At 44.3% G+C, this 22,539-nt stretch overlaps 2 protein-coding genes across 4 annotated transcripts in view; one reads left to right on the top strand and one right to left on the bottom strand.

Moving 5' to 3' along the window:
* Positions 1–37: 37 nt before the first annotated feature.
* On the top strand, positions 38–10,238 carry PMPCA (peptidase, mitochondrial processing subunit alpha). Its single transcript, XM_029062795.2, has 13 exons — positions 38–120; positions 3,582–3,784; positions 3,999–4,078; positions 4,265–4,347; positions 5,196–5,290; positions 5,771–5,871; positions 6,513–6,776; positions 8,019–8,111; positions 8,276–8,394; positions 8,568–8,658; positions 9,041–9,103; positions 9,467–9,611; positions 9,754–10,238. Exons 1-13 carry the CDS (start codon positions 50–52, stop codon positions 9,921–9,923), a joined length of 1,578 nt encoding a protein of 525 aa, XP_028918628.1. The 5' UTR covers positions 38–49; the 3' UTR covers positions 9,924–10,238.
* A 2,792-nt stretch (positions 10,239–13,030) lies between these two features.
* The window catches only part of INPP5E (inositol polyphosphate-5-phosphatase E), a 35,926-nt gene continuing 26,417 nt past the window's right edge, over positions 13,031–22,539 (bottom strand). For all 3 annotated transcript variants that reach the window (XM_029062802.2, XM_029062804.2, XM_029062803.2), the window contains 6 exons: positions 22,257–22,376; positions 20,364–20,471; positions 19,064–19,225; positions 18,814–18,929; positions 16,741–16,877; positions 13,031–15,166 (listed from right to left, as the gene is read on the bottom strand). In XM_029062802.2, coding sequence (XP_028918635.1) covers positions 15,034–15,166; positions 16,741–16,877; positions 18,814–18,929; positions 19,064–19,225; positions 20,364–20,471; positions 22,257–22,376 — 776 coding nt within the window. In that variant the 3' untranslated portion in view covers positions 13,031–15,033. The remainder of the gene's footprint in view (positions 15,167–16,740; positions 16,878–18,813; positions 18,930–19,063; positions 19,226–20,363; positions 20,472–22,256; positions 22,377–22,539) is intronic.

The raw sequence follows: 22,539 nt of genomic DNA, 5'->3' as shown, positions 1-22,539 counted from the left end.
AGTGACGTCGGCCGCCGGGGAGGGAGAAGGAGGACGGGCCGGGGCCAACATGGCGGCGGCGGTGGCGGCCACGAGGAGCCTCCTGCGGGCCCGGGCCGCCTGGGGCCGCTCCCCGCCGAGGTGAGGGGCCGCCGCGACGCCGGGGGGGGCACGGGGGGGCACACCCATCCCCGAGGGGGGGGACTCTCCGGACGCCCTTCGGGCCGGGAGGCCTCTTTTTAATCCCCCTCGGGCCAGTCCTTGGGCACCGGCCCTCATTCATTCATCATTCATTCATTCATTCATTCACTGAGCCCTGACTGTAATCATCATAATGCTGCTATTTAAGCCCTTGCTATGGGCCGAGCACTGTTAATAAGAAGAAGAAGAATACTGGTGTTTGTTAAGTGCTTACTATGGGCCGAGCACTGTTAATAAGACTGGTATTTGTTAAGTGCTTATTATGGGCCGAGCGCTGTTAATAATAATAATCATAATGCTGCTATTTGTTAAGCGCTTGCTATGGGCCGAGCACTGTTAATAATAATGCTGGTATTTTTTAAGCGCTTACTATGGGCAAAGCACTGTTAATAATAATAATAATGCTGGTATTTGTTAAGTGCTTATTATGGGCCGAGCACTGTTAATGATGATGATAATGTTGGTATTTGTTAAGCGCTTACTGTGGGCCTAGCATTGTGAATAATAATAATAATAATGCTGGTATTTGTTAAGCGCTTACTGTGGGCCGAGCACTGTTAATAATAATAATGCTGGTATTTGTTAAGTGTTTATTATGGGCCGAGAACTGTTAATAATAATAATGTTGGTATTTGTTAAGCGCTTACAATGGGCCGAGCACTGTTGATAATAATAATAATAATGTTGGTATTTGTTAAGCGCTTGCTATGGGCCGAGCAGTGTTAATAATAATCATAATGCTGGTATTTGTTAAGCGCTTACTATGGGCAAAGCACTGTTAATAATAATAATAATGTTGGTATTTGTTAAGCGCTTACAATGGGCCGAGCACTGTTGATAATAATAATAATGTTGGTATTTGTTAAGTGCTTGCTATGGGCCGAGCAGTGTTAATAATAATAATAATGCTGGTATTTGTTAAGCGCTTACTATGGGCAAAGCACTGTTAATAATAATGCTGGTATTTGTTAAGTGCTTATTATGGGCCGAGCACTGCTAATAATAATAATGTTGGTATTTGTTAAGCGCTTACTGTGGGCCGAGCAGTGTTAATAATAATCATAATGTTGGTATTTGTTAAGCGCTTACTATAGGCCGAGCAGTGTTAATAATAATAATAATCATAATGTTGGTATTTGTTGAGCGCTTACTATGGGCCGAGCAGTGTTAATAATAATGTTGACATTTGTTAAGCGCTTACTTAACAGTAAGCAGTTTTCTAAGCGTTAGGGTAGATACAAGGGCACTAAGTTGTCCCACGTGGGGCTCATGGTCTTCAAGAGAAGCAGCGTGGCCCAGTGGAAAGAGGAAGAGCTTGGGAGTCAGAGGTCATGGGTTCTAATCCTGGCTCCGCCCCTTATCAGCTCTGTGACTTTGGGCAAGCTCTGTCACTTTTCTGTGCCTCAGTTCCCTCATCTGTAAAATGGGCATCGAGACTGTGAGCCCCACGTGGAACAACCCGATCACCTTTTATCTACCCCAGTGCTTAGAACACTGCTTGGTACATAGTAAACCCTTAACAAATACCTTAATTACTATTATTATTACAGGGTTTAGCACACAGAGCATAACTGTGAACTCATTATGGGCAGGGATTGTCTCTCTTTATTGCTATATGGTATTTTCCCAAGCGCTTAGTACAGTGCTCTGCACACAGTAAACGCTCCATAAATACAGTTGAATGAAAGACCACGGTGATGTTTATCGTGCTCCGTCCAGCACTGGATTCGGTCTCTGACAGTGACAGTAGGATGCTTGAAAGAAGCATGATTGTTAACGCTTGTGGACATCTGTCCTAATGAGAAGCGGCGTGGCCAATGAATAGAGCACAGGCCTGGGAGACAGAAGGACTTGGGTCTAATTCTTCCTCTGCCACTTGTCTGCTGTGTGATCTTGGGCAAGTCACTTCACTTTTGTGGGCCTCAGTTACCTCCTCCGTAAAATGAGGATTAAGACCGTGAGCTCCCTATGGGGCATGGAACGTGTCCAACCTGATTAGCTTGTATCTATCTACCCTAGTGCTTAGCACATAGTAAGCGCTGAACAAATACCATAATTATTATCATTACATAGTAAGTAGTTAAATCTCATAAAAAATGGCTAGGGCAGTGTCTTCTATCGGTCACCCTCAACCTTCTCTTAAAATCTGTTATAAACCATCTCCCATGAATTTAGTCAAGCTCTCCTGACTCCATTGGTCCTATTAGTCCAACTCCCTTGGGGTAGTAAATTCCTGTACTTAATCACCTTATGCGTTGTCTATCCTCGCCTTGAACTGACCGCTTGATTATGATTTACCATGTTTATCTAATGACTTCTTTATGTAAGCAAGTAGTGGTCTGTTGGCATCATCAGCATTCTGGTGTCCGTATTAGTACGTATGCCAGACCCGTGTTTTTAAGTTCAGTCAATCAGATATACTTTTTTTGAGCGCTTACTGGGTACAGAACACTGTACTGAGTGTTTGGGAGGGAACGATACAATACAGATGGTCAGGTAGTCCTTGCCTACAAGGAGCTTACAGTCTAGAGTCGAAGACAGATATTAAAAACTACAAATAGTGGAAGCAGCAGACTATAAGGATATGTACACAAGTGCTCTGAGGGTGGGGTGGGGGTCAGAGTGCTTAAAGGGTACAGATCCAAGGGCATAGGTGACGCAGCGAGAAGGCCAATGGGGTGAGGAAATCAAGTCAGGTAAGGGGAGGAAATATGATTTTAGTAAGACTCTAAAAATGAGGAGGATGATGGTGTGTCAAAGAGTCAGTGGTGAGACAGACAAGATCAAGGTATAGTAAATATGTTGGTGTTAGAGGAATGAAATGTATGGACTGGGTTTTATTAGGAAATTGGTGAGGTTAGATAGGAGGGAGAGAGCTGACTGATTGCCTTAAAGCTGATGGTAAGGTGTTTTTGTGTATTGCGTAGATGGATGGGTGACTATTGGGGGTTTTGGGGGAGTGGGGATTGAATTTTTTTTAGAAAAATGATCCGGGCAGCAGAGTCGATATGGACCGGAAAGGAAAGCTGATGCAGCCTTTCAGGTGGGATATAAGTGCTTGGATCTGTACAAAAGCCTTTTGGATAGAGTGGAAGGGGTCGTTGCTACAGGTGTTGTGAAAGTAGAACTATTCTCCTCACCCCCAATCCCACAGCACTTTTGTACATACCTTTATAGCATATAGATTACTTATTACTGTCTGTCTCCCCCTCTAGACTGTAAGCTCATTATGGAAAGGGAACATGTCTGCTAATTGCGCTTAGTACAGTGCTCTGCACATAGTAAGTGCTCAATAAATACGACTGATTGATCTTGCTCCATAAATCTGCTTACAATAACTAAACGTTTGTAGTCTCAAAATGGTGATGATTATTTCTGACCTAGCATGATCGCTATTTTAGGTTTGGACTGGCTGCATACAGACGCTTCAGTAGCGGTAGTGGATATCCCAACGTTCCTCTTTCCTCTCCCTTACCTGGAATCCCCACGCCCATTTTTGCAACAGTAGATGGACAGGAAAAGTTTGAAACCAAAGTTACAACACTGGAGAACGGACTTCGTGTGGCATCCCAAAATAAGTTTGGACAGTTTTGTACAGTAGGAAGTAAGTACGGAAGTGTTGGCGGGGCTCTTGGCAAATTTCTCCTTTGTTTTTGCCATTGTAAAATAAATCTGATGTACCTCTGTCAGAAAGGCAGTCAAGTGTGAGTGGTGTTCAAGTAAAAGAGGGAGTGCCATTTGTGATAATGCCATGTTTTGAAGGTTTTGTAAATTTTACAGGGGTTAAGCCAGTAATGTGTTACTTTTGTAATCGACAGTTCTTATCAATTCTGGATCAAGGCATGAAGCAAAATATCTTAATGGAATTGCCCACTTCCTGGAAAAATTGGCATTTTCGGTCAGTATGAAATTTGTAATTGTGGCCCCGGGCTTGCAAAGTATGACTTTTAAAAAATTGAACTGAAAATACTTTACGTACCTTGGGTCATAATGATATTTATGTGAAATAAGAAATTTACTATAGAATCCCTTTTTAAAAAAAAAAATGATGCTCATGATATGTTTGTGTTTTGGTTTTGGCTAGTCTTCCGCTCAATTTGGCAGCAAAGATGAAATTCTTCTAACTTTGGAAAAGCATGGAGGCATTTGCGACTGTCAGACATCAAGGTATTTGCACCCTACGTTAAGTATTCTGTACAGTTCAACGAGTATTACCATTGTTTCCAACGTCAAAGGATTTGCTGAGCACTTGTTCTGGCATTACACTTTATCAGGGGCTTCAGGATAAAGAGAGAGCGGACGCAGCCCTTACTCCCAAAGGAGAACATTATAATAAGCACGAAGCAGCGTGGACTAGAGAATAGAATATAAGCTTGGGAGTCAGAAGGACTTGATTCTAATCTTAGCTCCACCACTTGCCTCCTGTGTGACCTTGGGCAAATCACCCCACTTCTCTGGGCCTCAGGTCCCTCATCTGTAACATGGGGATTAAGACTGTGAGCCCCATGTGGGTCAGGCACTGTATCCAACCTGATTAGCTTCTGTCTACCGCAGTGCTTAGTACCGTAGAGTGGCTTAACGGATATCATAAAAGAACAGACCCCTGGCAATACAAATACCAAAAGAGGCTATTTTACCGAAGTGTGTCCAAGCACATAAGTGTAGGGGGAAAAGCTGTGCTATCCTAGTGGGATCAGTGGTGCTTTGGGATCTAGCTATGATTAATCCAAGAAGGTCTTCTGGAGGCAGGGTCAAAAAGGTTTTTGAAATATGGAAGGGAAAGGTTTTAATGAATGTGGCCAGGAAGGGTTTTCCGTTGGCCAGAACACAAGCATGATTTTTGGATAGCTTCTTTCCTTTTCTCCCCTTTCTAGTGGCTTTCCTCTGGGTTCTTCAAACTTATTTTGTGATGACTGGGTAAAATGCTAATCCAAAAACAAGTTAACCTCTCATCTAGTTAAGATGTTGAAGTCTGTCAGCGAGGAGACGCAGAGGCATATCTCCTTATCTTCTAGGGATACCACCATGTATGCTGTGTCTGCTGAAGCTAAAGGCCTGGACACTATGATCAATTTGCTGGCCGATGTGGTTCTGCAACCCAAATTATCAGGTGCGGTTCTATGGTCTTACCTGAGAAATGGGAGCACTGTAGATGTGGGGGCCTGAACTGAGTGTCCGGTATATTCAGAGAGTAGCTTGAAGGACCTCCTTTGAGCAAAGGGGAGGCATTCTGCTCAAACCGAAGACAGACCCCCACAACTGAACGATTTCAATTTTACCATCTGGTAATTCTTCTACCTAAGAATGGGTTTTTCCAAAGCAGTCTGTGCATTCATATAAGTGACTGTTCATTTTGACTTTGTGAGTGAAATCCTTACTTCCTTTCCATAAGCCATATCATGTTGTCTTCTAACAGTATAGGCGTAGCTCCGGTTAGGAGAACAGTGGGCTACTCTCCAGTTTCCCGTTAGGGGACCTTGCTCCTCTGTCCCGTAATGGGCTTTTCGGGGCTCGGGCATTGGTGTCTCTTCTTTTCCGAGGGATGGGGCATTTGACCCCTTGATGGTTTTGTCTACTTGTGTTTCCATAGATGAAGAAATTGAGATGACACGGATGGCGGTCCGGTTTGAACTGGAAGACCTAAATATGAGGCCCGATCCAGAACCGTGTCTCACAGAAATGATTCATGCTGTAAGACATTTTTGTGAATTTTCACCTTAGCCGGGTTTCCTATCTTTAGGGCAGTGAAATTTGTAGTTTAAACTTCTAAACAGCAATGAAGTACAGACCAACGTATCTCCTGGCTCATGGACACTCAGAGGTAAAGTTCTTTGTTGTGAGAGTTTCTCTCTTGGCCACATCAATGCTGTAGCCAATTAATACCACACTTCAAACAACCTAGGCCAACAATTGTCAGTTTGAGGAACTGCAAAATGACTATCGAAGGTCACTGAGCCCGTGACCTGTTAAATCTGCTGCTCATTTTGCTTACTAGTAAACCAGTTGTTGAATGTCCTCTAACAAAGATCCCACCTACAACAGAGCATTATTTGTTTCATTTGTGGGAAGGACAGGCGAAAGGACAGATGAGGTTCTGGAAATCCTAGGGAATCCAGGAATGGATAGAGAGGACAAGAGACCTCAATTGAATTTTCGGTTGACTCCTCAACTGAATTTCGTCAGCCCGGCGTGGGCCGGGATTGACTCTCTCTATTGCTGAATTGTACTTTCCAAGCGCTTAGTACTGTGCTCTGCACAAAGTAAGCGCTCAATAAATACGATGGAATGAATGAACAAAACATATGTGTGCCTTTAATGTTTTCTCTCACCAGGCTGCCTACAGGGAAAACACCGTGGGCCTGAAACGATTCTGCCCACAAGAAAACATTGACAAGATTGATCAGAAAGCACTCCACTCTTATCTGATGAACTACTACACCCCTGACCGGATGGTGCTGGCCGGAGTGGGGATAGAGCATGAACAGCTCGTGAACTGTGCCAGAAAGTATCTGCTTGGAGTTGAGCCGGTCTGGCATAATGGGAAGCCCAAGGATGTGGACAGATCTGTTGCCCAGTACACCGGAGGAATCGTCAAGGTAAAGTCAGAATGTCCCCAGTTGAAAACAACATACGTAATTAGCATGATTTTATAAAGCTTTCTGGGTTTCTGATTGTCGTTTTGCTTTTTTATGGTATTAAATGCTTACTCTGTGCCAGGCAGCCCCCAGAGTGCTGGGGTAGTTACAAGATAATCAGATTGGATGCAGCCCCGGCCTACACAATCTTAATACCCCATTTTACAGGCGAGATAACTGAGGCACTTACCCAAGGTCATACAACAGACTTTGGTGAAGCCGGGTTTCCGGGCCTGGGCTTGATCCAGTAGGCAAAGGATAGGCAGTAGGCAACACTGCGTGTTTCTGTTGCCTGGAGATTTGGGTTTGAAAGTCAGTTTTATTTTATTAAGCTCAGCTCTTGGTCCAGCAGAAAGAGCCCTGTCCCCGGAATCTGGATCCTGAATCCTAGACGTGGGTCTGCCTGCTGGGGCTCTGCCATCAGTGGCCAAAGTGTCTCCCTGAAGAACCACCCATGGCATTCAACGCTGTGGACCGGCCCGGCAGGAATCCCGGGAAGTGGTTGGCCAACCGGAGTAAGTGAAGAGCATGGGGGCTACCGAGCCCACTGCCTTCCTGGCCGGGGTGCTTTGGCATCGGCACTATGATGCAGCCACTTGAGCTGTAATTGGGTCCTGCACGTAAAAAACCATCACAGACCCTCTCCAAAGCGGGGCATTCCTGCCTCTTTCCTCACTATAGCCTGTGGGAACATGATCGCAGGGACAGGAAAGCCTGAGTGTCACCGTGCAGGCCACTGGGACGAGAAACAGTTCCCGCGTGCAGGTTCTCGACCCCGAAATGTCAGGACGGAGGCCCATTTGTCACTCCTGGCGGGAGACTCCATTGCCATCTTTGATGTCTAAAAGAATGAACTATCAGATGGGCCTACCTGTGTGGCTTTGTTTTTTTTTGGAAAGTGTTCAGTTAATGACAACATTGGGATATACATCTTTATCCAAAATCTCCATTCGAAATTTTGATTCCACATCTGTAGCCTCGTGCCAATGAATGCGTTTGTCTCAGATGAAAAGAAACTCCCCATCTTAGTCTTTGTCTGGGACGAACTCATTAAGTGTAGATCTCGTGCAAATATCTGAGAATTGCTCGATGCAGTGAGGGTGGCTTTTCATTTTCACTTATACATTGTTTAAACTGTTGCCCTTTCAGATTTGTAGGAATTAGTTGGGGGATTCCAAATATTTTTGTCTGTGCCTGTTACAGATAGAAAAGGACATGTCCGATGTGAGTTTGGGGCCCACGCCCATCCCCGAGCTGACGCACGTCATGATTGGACTTGAAAGCTGTTCGTTTTTGGTAAGTGATGTCCCAGTGTGCGTTCTGCCTTGCATGAGATGCATTTATTTACTTCACTGGCTCCAGGCTGGGTGGGCGAAGTAACATGTAAGCCTGCAGTTGGAGTGGATAGCTCTGTATTTTTCTTTCTTCGGGGTCGTCCGGCATTGTCTGGTGATTTGCAGGAGGATGATTTCATCCCCTTCGCGGTGCTGAACATGATGATGGGAGGAGGTGGCTCTTTTTCAGCGGGAGGACCAGGCAAAGGCATGTTTACCAGGCTCTATCTCAACGTCCTGAACAGGTTAGTGGGAAACCTCTCCCTCCAGGGAGGCTCTCTGGGTCATTGAGCCAAGCCGAAACGTTGGTGCGGAAAATGGTCCCCTTGGGGCGTTTTGCTTTCTCCAAAATTCCGTCGGGTTTAGTTTTAGCGACCGATCCTCCACCCGCATTAACAACTAGATTTTTCCCACGCAGGTATCATTGGATGTATAATGCAACTTCCTATCATCACAGTTATGAAGATACGGGCCTTCTTTGTATTCATGCCAGTGCAGATCCTAGACAGGTAAAGGAGTCTTCTGATAATTGTCATTTCTCAAGTTGCGTAAGGCAGCTATGGAAAATGCCATTATTTAACAATATGAGTCATCATCATCACCAGTGGAAATCATCAATGATCTGTATTGAGTGCTTACTATGTGCAGAACACTTAATAAGTACTGGGGAGTGTACACTGTAACAAGAGTTATGAGACTTCCATGTAATGTGAAGAAATGGTACTGGACTCAGGTCCCGTGATTTGACTTAGGACAGGTTACGGCAGTATAATGCACATCGAACTGTCGACATAGGTTAAGAAGCCAAACTTTCAATCTGTAGAGAAGCTGCCGAGTGCCCCTTGTTAAGAAAACTTGCTTTAATGGTTGTCCAATTCTTCCCTTTCTCAGGTTCGGGAAATGGTAGAAATCATCACAAGGGAATTTATTTTAATGGGAGGAGCAGTGGGTGAGGTAAGTTGTGCCTGATGATAGTTAACAAAACCACCGTCCTCCTGCCTCTGAGGCCCACAAGTTTGAAATGATCTTCGACTGAACGTGGGTGTGGAAAAGGGGGTGTAGGGAGGTCGAGTGCCACACCCCTTCAGTCCCCCCACATATACACACTTCCTGGATCTGCTTCCTTACTCTCCAGCTAAATAGCCACCCAGCCGATCCAGGCAGATATCCCCGTCTGCTTAGGCATCAGCTTCCTTACTGCCTCCGATCTCTCCCCATTCCAAGTCTGTAACTTCACTCTGCCTCTGGGCTCGTTTCTTCTGAACGATGGTCGCGGTCCCACAAGTCGGTAAAGAAGCCGTGTGTCCTTCACTTCAGGTGGAGCTGGAGAGAGCGAAGACTCAGCTGATGTCCATGCTCATGATGAATCTGGAGTCCCGGCCTGTGATTTTTGAAGACGTAGGGAGGCAGGTGCTGGCCACAAACACACGCAAGCTACCTCATGAGCTGTGCTCTATGATCAGTAAGTATGCCCTGACCGTGACTGCGTTCAAATGCTGTGCCCCCAAAAGGGTGTTTAATAGAGTGAAAACTGGCTCTATGTAGTGCAAGTGGCGGGGCCCAGCCTTTCTCACGCACTCTGTCTTGGTTTTCCTCGGCCACAGGTACCGTCAAGGCAGATGATATCAAGAGGGTGGCCACCAAAATGCTTCGTGGCAAACCCGCCGTGGCTGCACTGGGAGACCTGTCTGACCTGCCGGGATACGAACACATCCAAGCCGCCCTGTCTAGTAAAGATGGAAGGCTGCCCCGCGTGTATAGGCTTTTCCGATAAGGGGGGGCCGGGAACAGGATTGTATGGCGGCCCTATGGAGCACCTTTTTTATATATATTGTTCTTTGCATTGTGCATTGCAAGAAGGATGTTGATATAAACAGCGTGAAAAACAGAACTCTTATGGAGAGGCTGAATAAACCACTGACTCAATTTTGACTTCTTCAGGCTTATGTAATATGGCCAGAGGAGTAAATTATGAAAATATATGAAAACTTCAGCAGAGCACAGAGTAGAGAGGGATTTTCTCTTTCATAACTGAAAATGTGGACAGTCCCTGGGGATTGCTGACAATAAAAATGCCCTGTGCTAGAAATGAACCAATAATTATTTGGCAATCGGGTATTTTAAGTCACCCCAATCGAAGAGAGATTTTTTCACCTCAGCGGTCACGTTGGATAAATGGAGTAATAATTATTAGAAATAGTGGTAGATCGTAGAAACAATAAATTGGGTCAGGGTTTTTCTTCTGTTGTAGGTCACCTGTGATACCCACTGCCCCAACTATATGAAATGGAGAGTCAATATTATTTCAACTTTTAAACATACATACAGTGATCTACTAGATCACTCTTTCAGGTCACTAGATCACTCTCCCCCCCCTTCAAAGCACTCAGTGCTGTACACATAGTAAGTGCTCAATAAATAAAATGGATTGATTGATTTACTAAACATCAAATTATGAACATAAGCGCTCTGGGGATGAGGGTGAGGTCAGTGTTAAAGTGCTTAAAGGCAACAGATCCAAGTACACAGATGACACGAAAGGAGAGGAAGTAGGGGAAAGAGCGCTTAATTGCGGAAGGCCTCTTGGAGGAGATGTGATTTTGGTACGGCTTTGAAGGTGGGAAGAGCGGTGGGTTGTCATATATGGAAGGGGAGTGAGTTCCAGGTAAGGGGAAGGATGTGGGTAAGGGGTTGGCTGAGAGAAGAGATTGAGGTAGAGCAATTGTGAGGAAATCAATCATTCAGGTACTTTACAACAATTTTATCGCATTGCCCACTGAAGTAATGCATGTAGCTGTTTTTACTCCCAGATTCCTGAGGTCCGCTTCTTTTTAGCACAGGTAAATTGAACAGGTTACTTTCGGCCCAACCTTTTATGATCCTTATAAGTGGAATCATACTTGCTAGTTTGACAGTTTTCAGGGGATACTGTAAATTTGTAAAACTACAATGAAGGACAAAGTGTTGGGCGACAAGGGAGTTTCTCCAAAGATTCAAGAGCTGTTAAATGAACAGACCAGCCATAGTAATTCAGACAAAGGAAGCAGAATATCTAGCACAGGGAAAACTCAGATTACTGTTCACCCAAAGGGTCAAAATCACATGCTCCTCAGTCCAAAATACTCCCTAGTTTTCTCCCAATGTTGGATCAGTCAACTATGAGGTGGTCCAAATTCTCCCGAACCTGTTTTGTTTGCCCTTTGAATAGTGGCTAAACTTGTACCTTGGAAGATGCTAAACTTCTGTTGCATCCAGGGAAAAATATTACCTCCCAGTTTTTGGTTTATAGTCATAAGATGCATTAAGAGACCTGGAATTCCAGTTAAAACTCCCTACATTACTTGATGTAAGTATAATGTATTCGATGTGTTGAAATGAACAGGCAGTCCACACAGAAGTGTGATTTTCTGCACTATTTATACAGCTTTTATAGTACTGGGCACAAAGCAATAACCAGTGCTCAACGAGTTCAATGAGGCCTGGTTGAACCGTATTATCTAGTGCATGAATTTTACAAAATGCTTCATGACCATTAAGATAAATTCATATACAATGACATTCACAAACTGCTCTTTTGTGCATATAGGGACTGTGAGCCCTATATGGGTCAGGGACTGTATCTCTTCTGATTAACCTGTATCTACCCTAGCTCTTAGAATAATGCCCCAGTATTTGTTAAGCGCTTAATATATGCCAAGCACTGGCAAAGCGCTGGGGTAGATACAAGATAATCAGATTGGACACAGTCGCTGTTGCTCACAGGATTCACAATATTAATCACCAGTTTACAGATTATGTAACTGAGGCCCAGAGAAGTGAAGTGACTTGCTCAAGGTCATACAGCAGACAAGTAACCCCAGAGACCCCAGGATCAGGGTCTCTGACTCCCAGGCCAACGTTTTTTCCACTAGGCCATTTCTCTGTGCTTGATAGATAAGCGCCTAGCATATGCCATCACTAATAATTGTTACTCTCACCGTTCTAAAGATCCGATTTCAACTGTTTGTCCAACGCCTAATGAGTGCTTAATGGACTGCACCTATAAATCCAGAAATCCCTCAAGAAGGGTCTTCTGAAAGTCCAGCAAACCACAAATGCCACAGGGATTTTTCTGACAGATGTTTAGTTGAAAAATCAGAGGTAATGGGGGAGAGGAGCCATTAAGATTTTTTAAATCTGGAGTAAAAAGATGCACAGCATAAATCTGAGACCTGACTCAAAAGTACTTCCACATAAATCATCATAGCCAAGAAAACCGCAACATATGAAAATGTGCACACTCAATTTGAGGTTCTATTTCTCTTCCCCAAGAAACTAAAAGGTGCCACTCAGTCAATTATTTTTAATGAAAATTTTCCCCCAAGTAATGTGATTTTTTCCAGAAGTAATTCATGCTTATTAATCACAGACTGGTTTTGGAGTAGCAACTTCACCCATCCTGAGATTCATAGGGCTTGAAGCTTAAGATAATCTTCAAGACCTTATAAAATAAAAAAAAAGCTCTTCAAACACTGCTAAATACTATCTACTGTATTGAGGGTTTGATAAAGCAAGATCTCTGTTTAGAGAGCTGACTCAGGCTGAACTTTTTGTGGTACTTAACTGGAAATTCAAACTTTACAGTAGTTACCGTAAAATACTCTTTTAGTGATCCAAGTGGGGGATTTTACCTTTATCAATTTTCCTAGAAGTAGAACTATACTCATTTCTGTGGGGGTAAAGATCGAAATCTTGTGGTTGAAATGTCAACTTTGATTTTGATTCTGGGATTTTTTTCTGTAGAGCTCCAAAGAAGGTCATCTATACCTCTACCGGATATTGGTTTTTAAAACTCAATCTCTGGTCAATCTCTGGTCAAAAGAAAAAAGGGAGAGTCTGAGATTTCATTATATACATTTATTGAAAAATATAAATATGGAAAAATAAATAATTTAGGATACCAGATTGAATGCACCTTGATTTCTGCATATTCAGAGGATACATTCTCATGGAATGGAACATGCACAATATAGTAGGGATGTGTAGAAACTCTCTTAAAAAAGTCAGACTAATTCTATTTGATCCCTAAGGTCGAACACAAAAGGACGGCAATTCCACAATGCAACCCATGTACATTTGGCTACTGGAAAGAAAATGAACAGTTTTCTAGCACCGCTACCTTCTAACCATCGTGAGTAGGACAAATGGCCTGAACAAACCGTGTGGTTGAACCAGCTTCAGATTTAGCCCTTAGAAAATGTGCTTTTCCCCCAAGATCTTTGGAGCGATCTTTCTCCAAACTGAACTTGAGATGGTCTGGGAAAATCATGGGGATAAACGGGCACCTGGAGTGCTGATATTAGATGGGTCGACAAGGAATACAACCGGATGATTGGCTGTTTTCCTGGTGGATTCATTCACTCAATCATATTTATTGAGCACCATGTACAGAGCACTGTACTAAGCGTTTGGGGAGGGTACAATGTAACAGTAAACAGACACATTCCCTGTTCACAAGGAGCTTGTCCTCCATCTCCCGGTGCCAATTCGAGGGCCAGATCAGGAGGGTCCAAGGATCATATCCGGCCCGAGGTCCTCCCCAGGACCCTACTTAAATGAAGAAGGATCCAGGACTGCCACCCTGCTGGCAGGGGTGATACCAGGCCAAACCGAGCCTTCTCTGAGATCAGAGGGACCCCACATGCCAGCACCAGAATCGGCAAAGAATCGCTGCCGAAACTAGGCATTTTAGCCCTTGGAGAAAAATTTCACAAAGCACTGAGGGCTTTTAATTAATTTCTCTGCACCGCCCCTCCCTTAGGTGATCTCCCTACCTGCAATGTCCCAGGAATAATAAGACACTCTTCTCTAAACCAAGCTCGTTGTGGGCAGGGAACGTGTGGACTGACTGTTAAGCTGTACTCTCCCAAGCACTTACTACAGTGCTCTGCACACGGTAAGTGTTAATAAATACCATTGATTGATTGATAGGGAGCAGGGTGCTGGGTGTCGCCTTTCTGGGTTCCATTTCTTGTGGAAGTATACGCAGTTTTCTAAAACAAGGATTGCATTCTTATGGACTTTTGCGTTAAGATAAAGTGAAACTGTGGTACGCTCACAGTTTCTTCTGTACCTTGGTATGTGCAGCCAGGTTAATGATGTCAAAAGAACATCCTCTAATTGTCTTCTAGCCTACTGAAAACACACGTTATGGCAGAGCAGAGTGTACCGGTAGAGGAGGGGAGGAGGGAAGGGGGAGAGGTGGGGAATGTGTAAGAAGTCAAACCTAGAAACAAGTAGGGCTTCGAGGTTCTTAATTAAGATGGCCAGATGAGAAATGGACAGCTGCTACTATGCTGAGGATTAGGATGCAGAGGCTGAGGGAAAAGATGAAATTTATTTGGCTACCAAAAGAATTCTTGGCAGGAAAAATTAGGGAACTATTACTTAGGACATTTTAGATCCTTGGGATAAAATGGGTTCCAATATTTGCAACCGGTGAGTGTCAGTGATTGTACTAATACACCAATGATACAACAACAGAATATCTTGTTTGACTTGCCCAAGGCCAGATTTAGCTGAAAAGTCAATAAGGGCAGGTTGCTTTGCCTGGAATAAAAGAATTGCAAATGAATTCAAGGTTTATTTACTCACAAGGAGTGTGAAATCTCATAATTGGATGTTTTAGTATCTAGCTATAGCCCTGGGGCACTAATATTTTACATTTCATACACACAGTTTGAATAGTTGTTCATTTCAACAGTCAGGATGGCTTGTAAGTCATTCTTCTAGTCCAGGAATGAATAGCAGCAGAATCAAAATAGGAAACCTGTCCCTTTTTTTTAACATTGACCCCTACATGAAGTGCGTTATGGTTTGTCCGATACTTGCTAGACAACGACACCTTAAGAAACAGAACAGACAGCACTGGATTTCTGATCCTTTATGGCTTGGCGCCTCTGAAGTTCCCTTGAAATGCGTCTCTTAATTCCTATTAAATACAGGTCTCGGTCAAACTTCCCAGCAGCTAGAGGAATGCTACAATATAAAGAGAAATCATTATAAGGATTACTTTTTTCTTAATTGTGAGATCCGGGATGACAATTTAGACTACAGAAAGCCGCAAGTTACAGCCCAACACTCTCTTTTCACATCATATCCTCAGGCCTTCTCAGTTCCCATTTCCAGAGAGGTATGAGGTAAGCTGCTTAAGGACTCGGAACAATGGAAGAAATTGCCCCCACTGGGCAGTAAGCAAGACACTGAGTGTAAGCAAGACATGCTAAAAAGCAACTGAGAGTGTAGGTTAGTCTGAACCCTCTCTTTGAATGGAGAGTTTATTTTAGTGTCTGCCCCACTATACTGGAAGCTTCTTGAGGGCAAGGCTTGTGTCCACTAACTTTATTGTATTCTTCCACGTGCTCTGTACAGAGTGAATGCTCAATAAATTCTACTGACTGACTGATTAGTGTGCTGCTTCTCATCACCGGTATTTATTAGATGCCTACTACAGGCCTAGCTCTGCACTAAAAAGCCCCATTCTGGCTGGCACGAAGAAATTTTCCAGAATTATAACCTAAAACAGGCAGGCAGCATTAAAGTGGGGCTGTTTTCCACGGTTTACTTTAGAGTTGATTCACGTATGTTGATTTTTCACATCACTCAGCCTAAGACGATGAAATCTCAGTAGAGAGCCTTAGGAAACCATCACAGGTTTACATCTCTAGACTGTAAGCTGATCTCTAGACTGTAAACTCGTTATGGGAATATGTTTGATGCTATAGTGTATTCTCCCAAGTACTTAGTACAGTGCTCTCCACACAGAAAGTGCTCAATAAATACAATTATTATTAATACTGATGATAATAATAATAATGATGATATGGGCAGAGAACGCATCTGCTAATTCTGTTGTATTGTACTTTCCCAAGCGCTTAGTACAGTGCTCTGCACACAGTAAGCGCTCAATAAATACTATTGAATGAATTGAATGAATGCTCTGCACATAGTAACCGTTCAATAAATACCACCGATTGCTATCAACTCTCTTGGTCGTAAACTCCTGTAAATTTTCCATTTTAGTTTGAAATCCGTAATCCAATTCTCCCATCGCCTAAGATAATGGCACTCTGGGAAGAGCAGTAATTCTTTCACGTCACTAGGGGCCGGCAGCGCAATGCTGTTTTGAGAATACTGTAAATCATTCACCTCACCGCAGTGTTGTAAAAATCTGTGCTCCTTCCAGAGCACCTAATTAACAACTAGGGACTAGGCCTTGGGGAAACTGAGCTCAATGAAACGAAAGCGTTGCAGCTGAAGCAGAGAACCGTCACTGAATATATACTGATTTCCTAGGGGGACACTTTGATGACTTTGGATGAAAAATCATCATTCAAATCATTCTGACAGGAGCAATTGGCAGGAGAAAGAATTTCTGTGGCACTGAATGCTTCCAGTCGCCTCTAGAGCAAGCCCAAAGCCAGAAGTCGGCTGCCGAGCGTCTAGCGTGACAAGGCACTCTGCCGGGACCCCAACCCCTGGCTGAGGAATGGGGGGCTTCAGCCCAAAGACCCCGGCCCTCGGAGAGGAGGAGGAACCATCAGGATACTGACTTGTCTCTCCCGGGTTTCACTTTCACCCGGAACAGGCCAAACACTGGTCGGTGGTCAGAGGTCTTGATCCCGGGGCAGGATGAATACTTCACTGGGCAAATGTCATCTTTGACACGACTTCTGTAGACGACTCGATCCTGGAAGGGAAGAAGGGCGAAAACACAGGAAACCATGGGAGATCCGCTTGGCGGTCAGAAGCCTTCCCCCGTCCCCACGTGACCCAAACTAGGGGAATAAGAATAATTGTGGTATCTGTTAATCGCTTACTATGTGCCAGGCACTGTACTGAGCACTGGGGTGGATATAAGCAAATCGGATTGGACACAGTCCCTGTCCCGTGTGGGGCTCACAGTCTCAATCCCATTTTACAGATGAGATAACTGAGGCCCAGAGAAGTGAAGTGACTTGCCCAAGGTCACACAGCAGACAAGTGATGGAGCCGCGATTGGAACCCATGACCTTCTGCCTCCCAGACCCGTGTTCTATCCACTTTGCCATACAGCTTGTCTTTTAGGGACCCTCGGTATCACAAGGAGCCCAAGGCTGTCTGTCCTCACCCAGATTTTCTGAGTGACCCACCCACCGGCCCGTTGAACTCAGGACAGATGGGATCATTCCAGCATATGTGCCCATCTCTTCCTCGTGATTAATCTGAGACAACACACACAGTATAAAATAGTTTTCCACCCTCTGCCATAGCAGCTTTAGGAGCAGGGCACAAAATTAAGGGCAACTCCTAGCCCAGGAGATAAAGGGCTATATCTAAGCATGAGAGCTAAACTACGTAGGTGAGCTTCATGGACATTTTTAATTTTTTTTTTGAAGAGTACTCCCTCTCTTTATGGGGAGCAACTTTGCTCCCCTAATGCTAACCTTCTCACTATACCTCAACCTCATCTATGTCGCCGCCCACCCCTCGCCTCTGGCCTGCAACGCCCTCTCTCCATATATCCGGCAGACAATTACTCTCCCCACCTCTGAAGCCTTATTGAAGTCCCATCTCCTCCAAGAGGCCTTCCCTAAGCCCTCCTTTCCTTTCCTTCAACTCCCTTCTGCATCACCCTGACTTGCTCCCTTTATTCATCGTCCTTCCCAGCCCCACAGCACTTACGTACAAATGTGTAATTTATTTATATTGGTATCTGTCTCCCCCTCTAGACCATAAGGTTGTTGTGGGCAGGGAATGTGTCTGTTATATTGTTCTCTCCCAAGCACCTAGTACAGTAGTCTGCAAACAGTAAGCGCTCTTATCAAAATAACTGACTGAGCGTACCTTCCCTCAGCTGCAATCTTCAAGAGTATCTTCAGAAAGTTTGAACAGAGTCTTTATCTAAAGCTGTGACTCATCGGATGGGTCACAGATAATAACAGGATCCCACTGAAGTTAATGGAAATGAAGTTTAGTGCAGGGAGAAACAAAGCTAAATTTCACTAGCCCAAACTGGCCAAACTGGCCAATCTTTGCCCTGGCTCGAATCCACCTAGACAGGTTTGTCTCTCATATATATTTGGAAGAGGTGAACAGCGTGTAAGCTGTCTCAAGACAGGGCCTGGCTACAGCAAACAAGTAATATTTGTTCTGGCACGTGGGTCGGAGAGATATCTGCCAACTGCCATGTTACAGGGTAGAAGGGAATCCCAAGACCTGACCTCGAGGAGCCCAGTGTCCAAGCTCATCCATCTCCCAGCGTCTCTGGAGAAGCAGCATGGCCTAGTGGATAGAGCACGGGTCTGGGAGTCAGATGGACCTGGGTTCTAATCCCGGATCAGCAACTTGTCTGCTGTATGACCTTGGGCAAGTTCTTTCATTTCTCTGTCCCTCGGTCACCTCATCTGTAAAATGGGGAGTAAGACTGTGAGCCCCACGTGGGTCAGGGAAGGTGTCCAACCTGATTAGCCTGTATCTACCCCGGCGCTTAGAACAGGGCTGGACACATAGTAAGCTTTTAACAAATACCACCACCAGCGTTATCATCATCATCATCTTACCGCACCCCTCCGTTTCTCAGTTATATATAGAGGTAGAAAGATGGGTTCCCTAGGCTTGAAGTGTGAGGAGCAAAGAACCCTTACCGTGTACGAAGGAGTTCTCTGCTTGGAAGTGGTATCATAGCTGTCTCGTCCAACGTCAAACTTGTATGAAGGGAGAAAGTGAATCTCTGCTTCTTTGAATCCCTTGAAAATTGATCCTGGAGTGGGGGGAAAATGCAGCGTAAAGAGCCTCCTCCAGTATCTTGTCGCCACTCTGCCAGACAAGACAATTCATATGTCTGTGCAGAGACCTGCGTACAGGTTCACCATAAGCAGGAAGAACGGCACTTGCCTTTGTTCATTTCTTTAATTAGCTGGTCATACTGAAGTAGCTCAGACATGTCCATTTCCAAATCTTGCTTCAAAATGGACTCCACAGCCAACCGTCCGCTATTCAGTCGGAAATTGAAATCTCCAAACCAGAACACTTCATCAAATCGAGTTGTGACATCCGCTGAAATAGAAGACCAATGACTTATTCAATACCCTCAACTGAATACTTATTCAATGACTTAAACAAACACCAACATCATTATTATTATTCAACCCATGCTTCCTAGCCATCGACTAAGGCATCAAACGTTAAGCGTCTTAGCTACCCTCCCAAATTCAACTAAAACTGCTTGTCCCCGCCCCTCTGGGGTCTAAACCAGATCAAGGGCCTGGGACGTCTCCGGGACCGGCAGAGCAGGACAGGGGACAGACCAAAACCAGTGAAATTAGCTTGGACAAAGCTAAGTGGGAAAAGCTTCCTAGGGGCACGGTAAGCAGTGTGGGCTAGTGGATAGAGCAAGGGCCCGGGAGTCAGAAGGACCTGGATTCTCATCCCGGCTCTACCACTTGTCTGATGTGTGACCCTGGGCAAGTCATTTCCCTTCTCTGGGCCTCAGTAACCTCATCTGTCAAGATGGGGATTAAGACTGTGAGCCCTATGTGGGACAGGGACTGTGTCCAACCACATTAGCTTGTAACTACCCCAGCACTTAGAACAGTGCTTGACACATAGTAAGCACTTCACAAATATCATTAAGAAACAAAATAATCCACAGCAGTGCTAAGAGGTCTACACGGACAGTCACCAAGTAATGTCTTCATTTGCTCTTCCACCTAAAAGTACTGCAGATCATCGAGGGGACAACACAGGAGAGCTTTCCATTGTACTACCAACTCCCTGAGAAACCACAGAAAGTCTATATTAACCCAATGTCTCTGTGCTTCCGTCTGTCCCACCTGTTAAACGGAAAGACCTTGACCTCATGTCATAGCGGTGAAAAGGATCATTGTAAAACATCTGGGGATTTTCTAATGGAAGGAAGTGAATACACCACAAACCTCACTTTCGGAGTAATAATTTTATTTCAATGAAGCGAGGTCTCTAGGGACTAATTAATACCTCTAGTTCAAGAATCATTATTCAGGGTGCTAAGTGAAGAGAGCCCCGACTCTTGAAACTTTCCAGTCATAAAACTGCCCAAGGAGAGTGAAGATAATAAACCCTCTTCATTTTAAGGGTATTTAGATGTATAGTCAGAAAGAGCGTTATGAAAAAAACCCTCTATTTTAGGCCAAGCAGTTAAGATTGAATGACTCACAAGAACTGGATCGATACGGGTTGGTATCTGGAACGTTCCTGGGAAGTGCAAGTGCTTGAATCGTTTTATTATAGTCTAACATCCTCTCAGACACTTTCCCATCTCCAGCTGCAAAGAAAATATTCATAAATATTCACATGAATTCACATCCTGGCTTGGAAACCCTGCAGACACATCCTTGAAGTTTGGGCTGTGGTCTGTCACATGGCCCTACTTCAAAGGCAGAGTCTTTAGAAGATGTTAACCCCATCTCTGGTTTGAAAATGAACATATGATCTGATTCTGCACCTCTCCAAGCTATCTAGGTAACAAGCAAAAGGGAGGGATTTTCCTGAATCAGTTGGAGAATTGCGATTTTGGGCCAACGGGTTTAAGTTAGAGAAGCAGCGTGGCCTAGAGGAAAGAACACTGGCCTGGAAGTCAGAGGACGTGAATTCTAATCCCGGCTCCTCCACATATCTGCTGCGTGACCTTGGGCAATTCACTTAATTTCTCCGTGCCTCAGTTTCCTCATCCTTAAATGGGAATTAAGATTGTGAGCCCCATTTGGGACAGGGACTGTGTCTGACCTAATTATCTTATATCTAACCCAGTGCTTCGAACAGTGCTTGGCACATAGTAAGCACTTAACAAATTCCACAATTATTACTATGATGTTACCCTGGTGCATACAATTTCTGGGGACTATGCCTGCTTTTACCTCCCTAGCTCTGGCTTCACCTGTCTCCAGGATGAGAGTAAAGCCTTTGAAGCCATTCCACTAATACCTTGGTCCCTAGTGATGGCTAGTCCCTGGCATGTGGATTTGCACCCCTTATTCACCCCTTTGTCAGCCCCACAGCACTTATGTACATACCCATAATTTATTTATTTAACATCTGTCTTCCCCTCTAAATGTAAGCTTGTTGTGAGCAGGGAACATTTCTACCAACTCTGTTTTATTCTCCCAAGAGATTAGTACAGTACTCTGCACAAAGGGTTCAATAAATATGATTGACTGATTAACCGAAGAAGCAAAATGGAGAGATTCCCCTCGAGTTACCCCCACCAAAGTTCTGCAGGCAATTTTAATGTAGAAAGGTGAAAAGGGGCAGTGGAGAAGAGGAGGAAGGAAAGAAGAGAATGAGGAGAAGAATGGAGGAGTCTCACTCTAGCCCCCCTGTTATGCATCCTGCTCCCATCCCTCAGCAATAGTATCCATGGATGGCTGCGGAACTAATAATAATAATAATAATGTTGGTATTTGCTAAGTGCTTACTATGTGCAGAGCAATGTTCTAAGCACTGGGGTAGATACAGGGTCATCAGGTTGTCCCACGTGAGGCTCACAGTCTTCATCCCCATTTTACAGATGAGGTAACTGAGGCACAGAGAAGTTAAGTGACTTGGCCGCAGTCACACAGCTTACAAGTGGTAGAGCCGGGATTTGAACCCATGATCTCTGACTCCCAAGCCTGGGCTCTTTCCACTGACCCACGCTGCTTCCCTAAGGCACTTGGGGAACATCCAGTAGTAAAAGATGAAATCCCTAGCATCAAGGAGTCTACAGTTTAATGGAGAAGCTAGTCACAATCTCTCCACTCGCTTGATTTAAAACTCTTCTCTACAGTCCAGACATAACAAGCCCCGAATACTGGGTTCAAATACAACTGCAGGACACTGTGATGATTAAAACGTAAGATGCTGTGGGATTTAGGGGTTTGAGTTCAAAATATATAGCTAGGCACTGATGTAATAAGGTGTCTGTTAAAGAACTGACAAAAATCGGATCACCTAACTCTGAGGGTCAGAAATGACTAAAGCAGTAAAATAGATGTGATGCAGGATCTGATAGGAAAGAACCAGGTTATTTCATGCTTAAACGAAATCTATTAATTCAGAAAACATAACTTACAGGTGAAGTGAGACGTGATGAAGAGGAAGGAGGTGCCGAAAAAGGTGAAGCCGATCCCCAATGCCCCTTTGGTTTTGATTTGAGACACAATTCGGGTTGTCACGGTTGCATATTCCACTTCTGGGATTGAGAGAGGAGAAGAAAGCCACAAGTCTTATTGGTTCAACTAGTTCTACCATTCAAACGTGTCACGCCTAAGGTATCTGTAAGTAAATCCTTCACTGCCCATGGGTGCAGAGCAAGTCTGTGATGCGGCTAACGTTCAGCAGAATTCAATTGCGTC

Source organism: Ornithorhynchus anatinus, chromosome 4 (genome assembly GCF_004115215.2).
Source record: "Ornithorhynchus anatinus isolate Pmale09 chromosome 4, mOrnAna1.pri.v4, whole genome shotgun sequence".
NCBI lineage: Eukaryota > Metazoa > Chordata > Mammalia > Monotremata > Ornithorhynchidae > Ornithorhynchus > Ornithorhynchus anatinus.
Note: the sequence above shows the minus strand (reverse complement) of the source record. Positions and strands in the feature narration are given on the sequence as shown.